This window comes from Microcaecilia unicolor, chromosome 5 (assembly GCF_901765095.1).
Source record: "Microcaecilia unicolor chromosome 5, aMicUni1.1, whole genome shotgun sequence".
In the NCBI taxonomy this organism is placed as follows: domain Eukaryota; kingdom Metazoa; phylum Chordata; class Amphibia; order Gymnophiona; family Siphonopidae; genus Microcaecilia; species Microcaecilia unicolor.
In genome coordinates this window covers 107,995,830-108,009,769 of record NC_044035.1, presented here as the reverse complement: position 1 = coordinate 108,009,769, position 13,940 = coordinate 107,995,830, and the positions used below count along the sequence as shown (strand labels likewise).

Here is a 13,940-nt window from a genome sequence, read left to right as displayed (position 1 = left end):
GTATAATCCTCCCTTGGGAGATTATTTAGGTGAATTAATGAGCAAGATCCCTAAGGGTGAAGATGGAAGACCTGGCTGAAGGTAAAAGGAATCACACTTAACAGTGATAAGTGGGAGAAAATAAATGGGTTTGGGAGGGTGGAGTTATGCAAATGAAATGGGGTTATGTCACCACATCAAGTGATGTCATCAAGTGGGGTGGAATAGGGAGTAGGCGTGGCTTGGGCAGATCCTTGATTCTGATTGACTAACATAACCAGAAGTAGGCATGGCCAACTGTCAAAAATATGCAAATTATCTTTGACAAATGATTTGTAAGTTATACTAGTCATGCTTATACAGTATTCTATAACTACACGTGTAACTTTTTGGAATGCCCCCGACACGCCCATGTACCTCCCATGGCCATGCCCTCTTTAGGTATATTTACTATAGAGTTAGGTGCCCTGCCTTATAGAATAGTGCACACCCAATTACTGATGGTTAAGAGCTCGTTAACCAATTAATTTATGCTCTTATCTTGGTAGCGCACCCAAATTTGGGCACCGCATATAGAATCTTTGGAATAGTCATTGGGTTGGCCCAGGTTCTATTTCATTGTGAAACCATTTAAACAAGTTTATTGTTGCTTGCATTCTTTTGTCATTACATGACATTTACTGCACTTGTCTAAGATTCATGCATTGAATAATGCGCTTAAATTGCTTGTATTATAGTTTCTTAAGTTGGATCAATAGAATTATTATGACTGGTATGTGTCTTAAATGTGATTTCAACTCCTATTATTGAATATACATAGTATTCAAGGACAAACCATGATTCATAAAATAAAAGCAGGCAATATAGGATAATAGAAAATTACCTTTGCTTTACATTCCATATCCTTTATATGTCTGCCTTGCATCAGTCTCATTGCAGAGGATAAGATTGGATTGGTCTTTCCCTGCAGTGTCTGGGATGAAGGACTTTTGTTTGTCAGATTCTTCCTTTCAGATGCTGTTCACCAGAAAAGCAAACCTAGTTAAATGCTATATATCACATTATTTATTTATTTAACATCTCTTGTATCTACCCTTCAAAGACTGGATCAGAGCACAGTTAAAACAAATAATGAAAACAAAAATGTACTACATCATACAAAATGAAACAAACATTTTCAAAGGCTTTAAGAAAGAGAAAGGTCTAACTTTCTTCTAAAGGTCAAAAAGTCTAGTTCAGTCTGGAGTTTAGCTGGTAAAGTATAGCATAACCTAAACCCAGCCAAGGACAAAGATTGGTCACAGATTTGAGAGACACAGTCATGGGTGACAGCGGGTACTTCCAGTAACCCAACAGTTCACTGATCTCAACATTCACACTGTTAGTAATCCAAGGCAATTTTACTAGTATTGGCTATATCTAAATCTACCAATAAACTGGTGTTTTGTATGTATTTTCCTTGGATACTGTAGAGCAGATAGATCTTATATATTTTTGGATATGAATTTCTCCAGTCCTCTGGATCGCCCACCTTTTGAAAAACATGGTGATCTGGAAATGGAGGAAGTAGGATGGAGCTAGAGACATAAGAGAGGCAAAGTCCCTGAAAAGTACCTGATCTCTAAAGAAATTACTAAAACACTATTTCACAGCACAGGTATCAGTCATGGAAGATTTGAACACCAATGAAGAACAGTAAGCAAGGCCAACACAATCCTGGAACAGTGTCCTACTTCTAGCTGTTGGTATGGCTGATTTTGAATTCCTTGCTGAAACATTGAGACATCGAGACATAGAAATGAACTCCTGATATTTGACTGTCTAATTTACTCTATACTCTACTAACTATGAACCGTAATGCAATATCACTTTGTATTTCTCATCCCGGAAATGGCGATCACCATTACGGCATAATGTAAGCCACATTGAGCCTGCAAATAAGTGGGAAAATGTGGAATACAAATGCAACAAATAAATAAATACATAAATCATGATGGCAGATAAGGGCAGAATGGCCCATCCAATCTGACCTTTCTCATTAACCACTAGCTCCTCCTTTTCCTAAGGGATCCCACATGCCTGTCCCACTCTTTCAACATTCTGACACAGTCCTCGTCTCCATGACCTCCACCAGGAGGCCATTCCATGCATCCACCACCCTTTCCGTGAAATAGTATTTTCTCAGATTCCTCCTAAGCCTATTTCCTCTTAATTTCATCTTATGCCCTCTTATTACAGAGTTTTCCTTCATCTAAAAAAGGCTTATCTCCTGTACATTAACGCCACTGAGATATTTAAATGTCTCATCTTTCTCCCGCCTCTCTTCCAGTGTACACATGTTGAGGTCCATAAGCCTGTCCCTATATGTTTTATGACGGAGACCATTTACCAATTTAAACAGGACTGACTCTATCCTGTTTGTATCTTTCAATAGGTATGGTCTCCACAACTACACGCAGTGCTCCAAATGAGGCCTTACCAGAGACTTATACAAGGGCACTATCACATCTTTTTTCCTGCTGGTCATCCCTCTCCTAATGCACCCAAGCATTCATCTGGTTTTGACCTTCGCCTTTTCTACCTGTTTGGCCACCTTAAGGTCCTTGGACGCAATCACCCCCAAGTCCTGCTCTTCTTTCATACACAGAAGCAATTCACCCCCTATACTGTATCATTCCCTCGAATTATTGTAACCCAAGTTCATGACCCTACATTTTTTAGCATTAAATCTTAGTGCCAATTTTCAGACCATTCTTCAAGCTTTGCTAGATCCTTCTCTTGCAGCCAACACCCTCCGGTGTGTCCACCCTATTACAGAGTTTGGTATTATCCACAAAGAGACAAACCTACCAGACAGCCCCTTCCGCAATATCACTCACAAAGATGTTATAAAATGCCGTCCCAAGGACCGATCCCTGCGGTACACCACTGATAACATCTCTTTCCTTAGAGCAAGCTCCATTTCCTATTACCCTCTGTCTCCTCCCATTATCCAGTTTTTAACACAGTCAGTCACTTTAGGTTCCATACCAAGGGCACTCAGTTTATTTATCAGTTGCCAGTGCGACTGTGTCAAAGGCTTTGCTAAAGTCCAAGTACACTACATCTAGTGCCCCTCTCACATTCAACTGCTTGGTCACCCAGTCAAATAAATTAATCAGATTCGTCTGACATGACCTGCCTCTAGTGAAGCCATACTGCCTTGGGTCCTGCAGTCAATTCAATGCAAAAGACCTCACGATCCTCTACTTTAGAAGCGTTTCCATCAGTTTACTCACCACAGAGGTCAGGGTTTTCGGTATTCATGAGGTTTTCTAGGAACCTAACCCCAGCAAATAGCGAGAATGGACTGCATCACGCCTAAAAATCAGCACCGAAACAAAATACGCCAAGGCGTATTATATAAAGTACACCTAAATGTAGGCACAATTTATAGAATAAGCCTAAATTTCCACATGGTATATAGAATACACCAAGTGCCCATCCGCCTGACTAAATTTAGTTGCGGGCAGTTACACCAAGTAATCTTGGTGTGAATGCTGACGCCTAAATTACGCATGGACTGGGTGTATTCTATAACAACAAGCATAGATTTTAGAAATGCTCACAACCCACTCATTCCATGTCTAACAAAGATCATCACATGTAATAGAAGTCAGAATGAAAAGAGGAATTTTTATATTTGCTTGTAAACCTAAAAATAATTCTAAAGACCTAGGTAGTGTTGCCAGGACTTTGCAGCTGCTTCTTCCCACAAAGGTGTGACCTCGCTTATCTTCACTTCACTTTCTCTGTCTCCTTGTTTTACAGAGAGGTCGATCTTGAAAGTATCTTCCAGTGCCTGCCGTCGTTGGGATATCAGTTGATCCCACACAACTTCCACTGCCTTCAGAATTTCCTCTTGTACTGAAAAGAAAATGTCCTGTGAAATTATTATCGGGGGAACATTAAGATAACAAGGGTGCTTCACAAAGCGGACATGAGGGCAGAAATAGAGGAAGCACATAAGTAAATGACAATACAGGGCAGAACTCAAAACATGTACACCTGAGTAGGGTTCTTCAATAGCCCACTCTCCGCCCCTCAAACATGCCTGAGTGTTAAACAAGAAATTTTATTTTTTTAGCACAAAAGGTGCCGCAGGACACCTAAGCATGCCCTGCGGTAGTGTATTTTAACCTGCATTACTGCTTACCACAGCTTATTAAAAGGACTTCTAAATCTTTCAAAAATTAAACTGACTACTGCGTGGCTCTTGCGATAATTTCATTTTGGTGCGCGCTATCCACACACTAGCTAATTGGTTAATGCAGCTTACATTGCCGCCTGCTAACTGATTAGCATATCCTTAGCAGGTGAGCCCTTACTGCCTACACATGAGTGGTAGTTGGGATTCAAGTGATAATGGAAAAATTAGCACATAGCCATTATTAAGAAAAATAGAAAAATCCGCCATTTTACCTCAGCAGGGAAAATGGCCTTAGCATGCAGGAATGACCCATATAATAATGCGCTAAGGCCATTTTTTTACCACTGTTTGGCAAAAGAGCCTCTTACAGTTATGTGGCACTCTTGTGGCAGAAAACTGACATTTTTGTTATTACTGTTGTTGTTAACAAGAATGCATCAATAAACCCATTCCTTTAAAAAATGGACATGTTCAATATTCTGAAATCTTTGACGGTACAAAACCAGTGCTGAGACCATGACAGAGTATAAAAGGGTGAAACTCAGCATCAGCAAAGATGATCCAATACAGTGGTAATGCCTGAAGGAGCATCAGATACATCTTGAACATATTTTCTGAGAAATACCACAGTATATTCAGAATCATATTTAGAATAAAAGATTGATGTGCAGGAGCAAAGACATCAAAGACCAGGGAGGAGGGATTCTGGGTATATATTAAGAAGACAACTGTAAAAGCAGTGTTTTATATGCAGACACAGGTGCTTATACAATTGCATAACACAGAAAAGTTATACATGCACAACCAGTGCAGAAGCAACTTTATTCAAACTGAGCGGAGGTATTCCCATGGACAGGGCTAGGGACGAGTTTGAATTTATGTATGTACTTTTGAAAATACTACATACGTATGCAATATAAAATAATCCAAATGAGAGATCATAAAATTCCTTGGGGCAATTTTAAAGGAGAACTACGGGCATACTTTCATTTAGAGGGAAAAAATATATCCATTCTATTTACATGTCTGCTTAATTATATAATTACCTCCTAAACCAAATTAACCTGCATTTTCTATACTGTTTATCCACTTTATTTAAAGTGTCCATTACCATCTTGTGGGGAAGGAAGATTATGCTCTCCTTCCATCTCCTCATCTTTATGTAGGAAAATCTGATGCCATATAGGTCTTCGTGGTTCAGGTTCCACTCCAAATCCCTCGGGATAACTAAAAGACAAGGAATGAGATGAAGAATAACAGATGTACTCCAGGTTGTTCAAATGGGCTACTTATATCTGAACAAAAATAGCTGCAATGGGATCACACTGAAAAGCATTAGGAGCCTACTCTCTCATGTATACTGCGCACTATGATCTCTGAATGCATCTCAAAGTTAAAACAGTCCTCATAACCACATCTGGAACATCACCAAAATTGGTCTTCCTTTTCCTTTCTTTCACTAGAATGTCACAGACATGTGAACAGTTTCTGCTTAGGGAAGATAATATACAGAGAAATTTGCCTGGGTGACTAAACAGTTTCTTAACTGCCTTCCTCTCAGTTGGCAATGCTCACACTTTAGCGTTAGGTGAAGTATGCATGAAGATTTCATTCTGAAATTTCCTCTTAAACTTTACCATGCACACTTGGTACCTGCTGTAAAGCAGGTGCACAACAGACGGGTACAAACGCTAATGGCAGTGTGTGTGGGTCCTAAGTTTTCAAAGAAAGACTGTAGGCTTGCAAGATTGATAACAGTCCCCCCAAATGTTCCAAGAGCTTATTAGTATTTCAGTACCTTAACCCCTAACCCAAGTTCCTCCCAGTAATAACGCTCAAACCCCTCTTTCTTCCATCCTAACACAGAGATGATTTCATAAACAGTAGAGAAATGGCACTAGATAGATATTTTTTTAAAATGTTCTACCTTCCAGATTTGATTTGGAACAAACAGTGCATGAGACAGGTGATAAAATGTATGTTGGAATTGTAAGTGGCAAAAATGGTATCCCACTGGTCAAGAAGAACTTTCAACACATATAGGAGGTTAAGCAATTCAGCGAGTGACTGACGTGATCTGGACAGGCAGTAAAGGATAGCTCGGTTCAGACTGCTATACAGATTATTGAAGATGGTTTCCCTTTGAGAAACAGCATTGTCCATCACCTATAAAGACAAAGACATGAGTGCAAATTGAAGGATATTCCATTTATTGCTATTCTTTGTGTTTATTCCACCATGAAACACATGAGCATTTCTAAATTAGAACAATTTTTTAGTGATTTAGCCATGGTGGCCCTCTGAAAGAAAAAAAAGAGAAATGCTGTTCTCATTCACATTAGTTCTTAACACTGTTTTAATAAATTATCTTTACAAGGACATCTTGCACTTTCAGGTCTCTTGTTCAATAAATGGAAGTTTGCATTACTTGTATAAAAATACAAATACTCACTTTTAGACACTACTCTATTTGGCGATATCATATCAGGGCGCTGAACCCAGAAATTCAATGCTGTACCATATCCGGCGATTGGCATTGAATTTCCAGTTTCATTTTTGGCCACGAGCAGGGCTTTTTTTGAGGGGGTACTTGGGGGGTACTGAGTACCAGCACCTTTTCCATTGTCTGCTAAAATTGACCCATGGTCACCAAGTTTTAATGAAAGAGCTCAGGCTCTACACACCAATTCTGCCTTGACATAGATTCTGTGACTGGTTGCAGGGGGCCTGGCTATTGTGGGGTGGGTCCGTCAGTGATCACCCCACCCTGAAGGGTGACCTGGCATTTACCGGCACCTTTTTCGCTACAAAAAATGCACTGCCACGAGAACTTAACCAGTTAAGCAGATATTCAGCATTAACGAGCGGTTAAAAAGATAGGACTTCTATTTATGCAGTCCTATTTAACCAGTACAACCGCCTAACTTTTAACGTGCACAGGCAAAAAAAGGGAAATGGCCGTTTCGGGGGCATTTTGAAATCTACAAGTGTAGTTATAGGATATGGCCCTGTGCAACTAAATCTACCTGAAAGGATTTATGCCATGTTTTTCATTGGTGTAAATGTTTTAGGCGCTGAGATATCAACTAAGCGTATTCTATATACTGCGCCTAAATCTATGTGCCGCTTATAGAATACGCATAGTCGGCCCTGATTTCCACACTGATTTTTTAGGTGCCATATATAGAACCTCTCCCTAAGCACTAACTGCAAATATTCAGCAGGAGATAACTGGATATCTCCTGCTGAATATTCACGGTTAGATGGTTAAATGCTATTTAAACGGTCAGTGGTCATTGCTGACCAGTTAAATAGCACTGAATATCGGAATATTGTAACTAGGGAAGCAATAATATCATCTGCTCACACTGGCACAAACTCCACAAGGTTTGCACCAATATTCAAACCTTAAGTCCACACAGGCTTCTGTCTTGCTTATTGCCTTAGGAGAAAGTACATGCAGGGTTTAGTAATTTTGCTATGATTATTGGACAAATGCTGGGCACAAAAACAATGCACATACTTTTATGCAATGAAAACTATGCATCTTGTTCCATTCTTTACACATCCCTTTTCCAGGAATGTCACCACACTACACAATAAAATATGCACGCTGCCAATAAACAAATACTTATACCTGTTTAACATAGCTTAGTAAGAGAGCCCTCAGCTCCTGCTCTATTATGGCATGAGTTAAAATTTGGCATATTTAGCATAAATGTGCATATGTGGGAACATGCATGTGTATATGCTAGTATTCTAATCACTCCTTATTTGGCAAATTGATCCCTAGCGGAGGTACCACAAGACTATAGCTAGGAGTCAGAAACAAGGTTGCAAACGGACAGGAGTGGAGAATATCAATTCTTACCATATATTAGACCACCAGGCATACCTCTGGTTAAATGAAGGGGGTTGGAGGGGGTCAGGGGAGAATCAGGTTTTCAGCTGATGGGGCATTGTGCTTGGGAGGGCTTAAGTTGAGATTCAGGGATTGGGGGATGGGGTGTTAAGATCCAGAAGGATTGAGATCAGGTGGTTGAGACCAGTAACAGGGTGTAGACAGAGAGCAAAGGTTTGTGGGGTGCTGGCTATTTTTAACAACTTTTTGAGTGATATTAGAGAAGGGCTATCTAGTAAGGTTTGCCTCTTTGTGGATGATACCATACTCTGTAAGAGGGTAGAGACCTTAAAGTTGTGGATAGCATGAGGAGGGATCTAATGAGGCTTGAGAATGGTTCAGAAATTGGCAGCTAATATTTAATGCTGAAAAATGCAGGACTATGCATTTGGGCTGCAAAACCCAAGGGAACAGCAAAATATATGGGGTAAAGTACTTCTGTGCACAAAAGAAGAGTGGGACTTGAGGGTGTTTGTATCTGATGATCTTAAGGTGACCAACAGGTAAAAAAGGAAATGGCCAAAACCAGAAGGATACTTTGATGCATACGAAGAGGAATGGCCAGCAGAAAAAAAAGACCATAATGCCTCTGTATAAGTCTCTGGTGAGACCTCATTTAGAGTACTGTGTACAATTATGGAGACCGCGCTTTCAAAAAGATATAAACAGGGTGGAGTCAGTCCAAAGGGTGGCTACTAAACTGGTCAGTGGGCTCCATCATAAAACATATGGGAACAGACATAGAACTCAATAGGCTCAATATTCAGCTGGCAGCACATTTGCTGTCCATCGCCGGCGTTAAACCCGGATATTCCGTCTCAGGCTGAATCCAGCAACTGGCACTGAATATCTGGGTTTATTTTGGCTCTAAAATCTTAACCAGCTATGCCAATATTCAGCGCTAACTGGTTAACTTTTTAGTGGTGAAAGATAGGCCTGATATTTAAGCGTCTATTTTGATTGCTCGACATAGCCAGTTTGGCACTGAATATGTATACTCTGGAAGAAAAGCAGGAGAGAGGAAATATGATAAATATATTTAAATATCTTCAGAGGCAGAACTCTTTCAACTAAAAGTAAACTCTGAAATGAAAGGGCATAGGATGAAGTTAAAAGGGGGTAGACTGAGTATATCTAAGGAAATACTTCTTTATGGAAAGGGTGGTGAACGCAAACAGAATCAAGAAAGTGCGGGGCAAGCATGTGAGATCTCTTAGGGAGAGGACGAGATAGAAGATGGTATGGATGGGTAGACTGCATAGGCCGCATGAACTTTATCTGCCTTCATTTTTTATGTTTCTATATTTTTCAGCTCCGTGTGTGGCAGTAGTCACCAAAACAAGTATAGTGTTAGACATTATAATAAAAGGAGTGGGAAATAAAACAGCATATCATAATGTCTCTGTATTGATCCTTGCTGTGACAGCACTGAGTACTGTCTGTGGTGCTGGACACCTCATCTTAAAAAAAGATATAGTGGGACTAGAAAAGGTATAGAGAAGGGTGACCAAAATCATAACGCAGATGGAACAATTCTCCTATAAGCAAAGGGAAAACAGGTTAGAGCTTTACAGGAATCTATGGGATACTTTGAAAAAGAGGCCAGTGGGGATTTTGGAAAGAGCTGTTTTCTATAAAATGTAGCAAGAAAAAGTCATACTGGAGTAGATATAAAACAGTTTGAGATGAAAGAAAATCAAATCAGTGAATGTGAGTGGCACAGTCTACCAGCCTGGATAAGAACAGGAAGGAGGAAGAAGGGACAGTTGTCAGCAGTGTATTTCACTAGCTACTTCAATAGGCACTAGAATATAATTGGTCTAGACTGAACTTTGAGACTCCATATCCAAGTTTGATATTAACAAAATAGAATTTTAAATCTTTTAATTCTGTTCCCCTGTGAACTCCTATATTATTGCTGGTTCTACAGATTTCTTGATGTACACTGAGCATGAATTCTGTTTTCTTATTATTGATTCTGCTTCCCATTATTCCCTTTGGTAACTGATGGTCCTGGAGAGTTGCAAAATGAATATGCATGAGATATATTTGCATACTATAAAGAGAAATATGCAGATCTGTCTCATGAATATCTGTTAAGGATATCCTTAAAACCTGACCTATTTGCAAATATCAAGGAGGTGAATATCGCTGCCTTAGGTTGTGTTTTCTTTTGGAGTGAAATTAAACCTAAGGAAACAAGTACCATATAATATACATCTGAGATAATTCAATATCTTTCACCACTTACCATTGTGATTTGTTCAGTAATAAAACATAAAATTTGTTTGGGATTTGAAGCAAACATTCCACTGTATAGTTTCTCAACTAGTTTCTGACTGAAGTAAGAAAGATTTCCCACTGATGTTTCATTTCCTTCTGAGAAGTTGGAAGGATCACTGTTAACTAAACAAGAAAATCAAAAACATTATATAGTTTGGAAAAAAATAAAATGGCCATTTATATTACTGACAAATCAAAAACTAAATAATTAATGTGATAAAGAAACAGTAACACTTGAGAGGTTCAATGCACTCGTTTTAAAGAGCCGTATCTATGCAAAAAATCTGATTGTATATCTGGAAGGCATTTCTGAGGGACCAAAAATGTACACAGACCTGGAGAATAAATTACCTTTTAACCCTTAGAGGTGACTCCTCCAGAGATTAGTACAGAGAAACTTCATTGCCAAAGACCATGCTGTACTTGTTCTTTGTGCAAAAGCCACACATTAAGGGGGTGCCCCGAGGATGGGCAGTAGGAGCCTATCCTATAAGAACAAACTAGGCACCTAAGTTCAAATATAGAACACAAACCTAACCCAGTTACACCAGCCATAGAGCTGGCACATGTGCAGGCAGCCAAATGCAGCAAGGATGTGTGGAGATTACACTATTCTGTAAGTTACATGTGTAACTGGGAGCCCCACCCATGTTCCACCATGTTCTGGCCATGCGTACACCCCCTTTGCAAATATGTCCAATGCAAGTTAACAGGTATTTACAGAAAGGTTCTTAGGTGCCCTGCAGGTACATGCACACTTACACAGGTAAGTGCTAGTATTTTAAATGTTTACACACAGAAGCGATACATAAATGCAGGTGACTACATTGTAGAATTGCTTTCCTTGGCAATTACGCTCCTTAAATGATCAACGTATGACTTTACTAGGGCCCCGTTTTGAACAATTACAGACAACTTGTTGCTGTGCATTCTTTTTTTGTGGTCCCTTCTCTTTGGAATTCTATTCCTTTACCTTTACGCAGTGAACTAGGTATTAAGAAATCTAAGGCCATGCTAATGACCTGGTTATTTGAGGAAGCCTATTCTGGCTGATTGGGATGGTTTGCAGGGCATCAGTACTTGAGAGAGAAAAATCTTATACCTACTTTTAATGAAATACTTATCTCTGCTTGTGTGCTTGCTTATCTTTCCTGTCACAATATTGCAGTTCTTTTCTTTGTCTAATATTTTTTGTTATTATTTTTGTAAACCGTCTTGCTCTGCATGGCAAAGAGCAGTATATCAAGTTTCAAATAAATAAATAAATAAAAACAAGTGTTATTTGCCCTTAATGCACAAACTTTTACTGCAACACGGATTAAGTATTAAAAAAATTGATGGGAATGGGTATAAAAAGCCACAAAGCCAACATTAACCCCAAGGAAGGTAGGACATCTAATGCCTCTATAGAAGTGAATAAAAAGAGTAAAGGGGAATGGGACTTAATATACCGCCTTAAGGTGTTCTACCTACATCCAAAAAATGAGATAATCATCTCAAGGGAAGTTTACCTCTGATGATCCATTATCAGATGTATTTAATTGAGATTATTTAAATTGCAGATATGGTTATATTGTGTTCCATTGTATGTGCCAGCAAGTACACATGTACTACTACATATCCTTAAGTATGTCACCCAAAAGGCTCTCCATTTAGTGAGCTTTTTGTAAAATACCCAGGAAATTCTTAACATCCCCAATTTAGATGTCCTTTTCCAGACTTAGGTAACCTATACAAAATGTGTTTTTAATATCATGTCTATTTATGTCTTGCCAATTATAGATAAAAATAATACCTTGCATGTTAAATAGGTGGAATTATATGTGAATGTTGGAGACGTAAAAGAGTCTATGCTTAGTAAATATTATGCGGTTACATTTACAGCTTCCAGCATGTGATGATCTCGGTTTCAGCAGGATTCAAGATTACTCAATTGGTGAAAAACTAAGTATAAGGAGGGTAAAGTACTAGGGGGTCTGTAGTTCGCTGACTCTGCATGCTGATGTTATGACTATGAGAGATACTGTTTTCCAGGTGAGATTTTGACAGATGCTTGACCTTGTAGTTCACTAGGATCTGCAAGTAGTTTTTCCAGGATTATGCTGAAATCTCATTGGCGAAGTGGTTGACACCAGGGTGGGGGGAAATGGCTTGTGTTCATAAGGCTCCTCATAAGATGAGTAACCATGGGGTGGAAAGGTACAGATTTACCTTTCATATAGTCGTGATCAAGATATGTAGTTACCCTGAAGAGGTCTGGAAACTGCAGTACAAGAAGCATGACAAGGTATGTTAGGACTAGAGGCATGGGGCAGATGGTGGGCCTCTTGTTATTAGCCGTGCATCAATGAGAATACTGGATCCATTTAAACTGGTATTACTGCTTGGTAGATGGTCTTCTGGAAACAAAGATGTCCTGGATGGCTGAAGAGATTGGTAGTTTGGCTATTGCTTGCTGTTTCTGCTTGCTGTTCAAAATCAAGTTGTCAATGTAGGCAACATGAAGTTGGGGTATAGTAGTTGTCAACAGTGCTGGATCAAGAAGACTGGATGATACCCCATTTGAATTAAATGGCCAGAGCAAGTAGTCTGGGAAACAAAATTTGTCTTCACCAACGGATTATAATAAGAATTAGGATGTTACTGTCCTATTCGTTCTTTTAAAGGATCTTGGGAATGAGAGAAATGGGAGGAAAGTGTATAGCATGATCCTCTTCCCATGAAAAGGAGGACATACCTTGGGATAGCCTATTGTGAGATTGGCATAAAGAATGGAAGGCACTGCCTTTTGAATTTTCCATTGTGGCAAGGAGGACTATATCCAATAATGCCCATTTGTTAAAAATCTGTTGGGCTACTGATTCATCAAGGGACCACTTATGAGCTTCTAGTTTGCAAATGAGTTCATCGGCTCTGTGATTCTGTTTACCTGGTAGATATGTGGCTTAAAGGGTGGCTCCCAAAGTCCCATATTCTGCTTCTTGACAAAGTTAGAGAGATCCAGATCCTCTTTGCTTGTTGACAAAGACCATTGTGATAATGTGGCACATTAGAGGTCCCACATACTGCCAAAACTTGAGTCTTGAGAGCAGATGAGGTATGTGAGGCAGCATAAGAGATGACACAGGAGTATGTAGCCTGTTTTTCATAGTCCTGTCTTCATTCCAGTATAGGTGCTGTTGTTTCACTGGTGGCCAACACCAGTGATACAGAAGCTGTACAAGATTGAGTTGAAGTGGAGGAGTGACTTAAGATGCATAGAGCTGCACTAGATTTGCCTCAAGGATGTCAGCAGCTAGTATAGTTTTAGCATCTGGTCTGCTAGGTGTAGGGTTACCATTTGGCTCCAGAAAAAAGGAGGACAGATTGAGCCAGTCTTGGTTTTATTTCCATTGCTTTCAATGGAAGCAAAACCTGGACTGGATCAACGTGTCCTCCTTTTTCTGGAGCCATATGGTAACCCCAGCTAGGTGGCTTTACAACTTCTGCTGTTGACTTTACTCATGTGGGCACCAATGTTGAGACCATTAAGAGGAAGGAGAGTTATGTGCTGTGTAACCATGAACCTGCAGGTACCTTGTTAGGTCC

The 13,940-nt window shown here is 39.6% G+C and overlaps 1 protein-coding gene across 1 annotated transcript in view; it reads right to left on the bottom strand.

The window, feature by feature from the left end:
- WDFY4 (WDFY family member 4) overlaps nt 1–13,940 on the bottom strand; it is a 593,767-nt gene that overhangs the window by 319,187 nt on the left and 260,640 nt on the right. The window contains exons 36-40 of the mRNA XM_030203170.1: nt 10,321–10,475; nt 6,096–6,334; nt 5,280–5,395; nt 3,694–3,885; nt 863–996 (exon numbers count right to left, since the gene is read on the bottom strand). Coding sequence (XP_030059030.1) covers nt 863–996; nt 3,694–3,885; nt 5,280–5,395; nt 6,096–6,334; nt 10,321–10,475 — 836 coding nt within the window. The remainder of the gene's footprint in view (nt 1–862; nt 997–3,693; nt 3,886–5,279; nt 5,396–6,095; nt 6,335–10,320; nt 10,476–13,940) is intronic.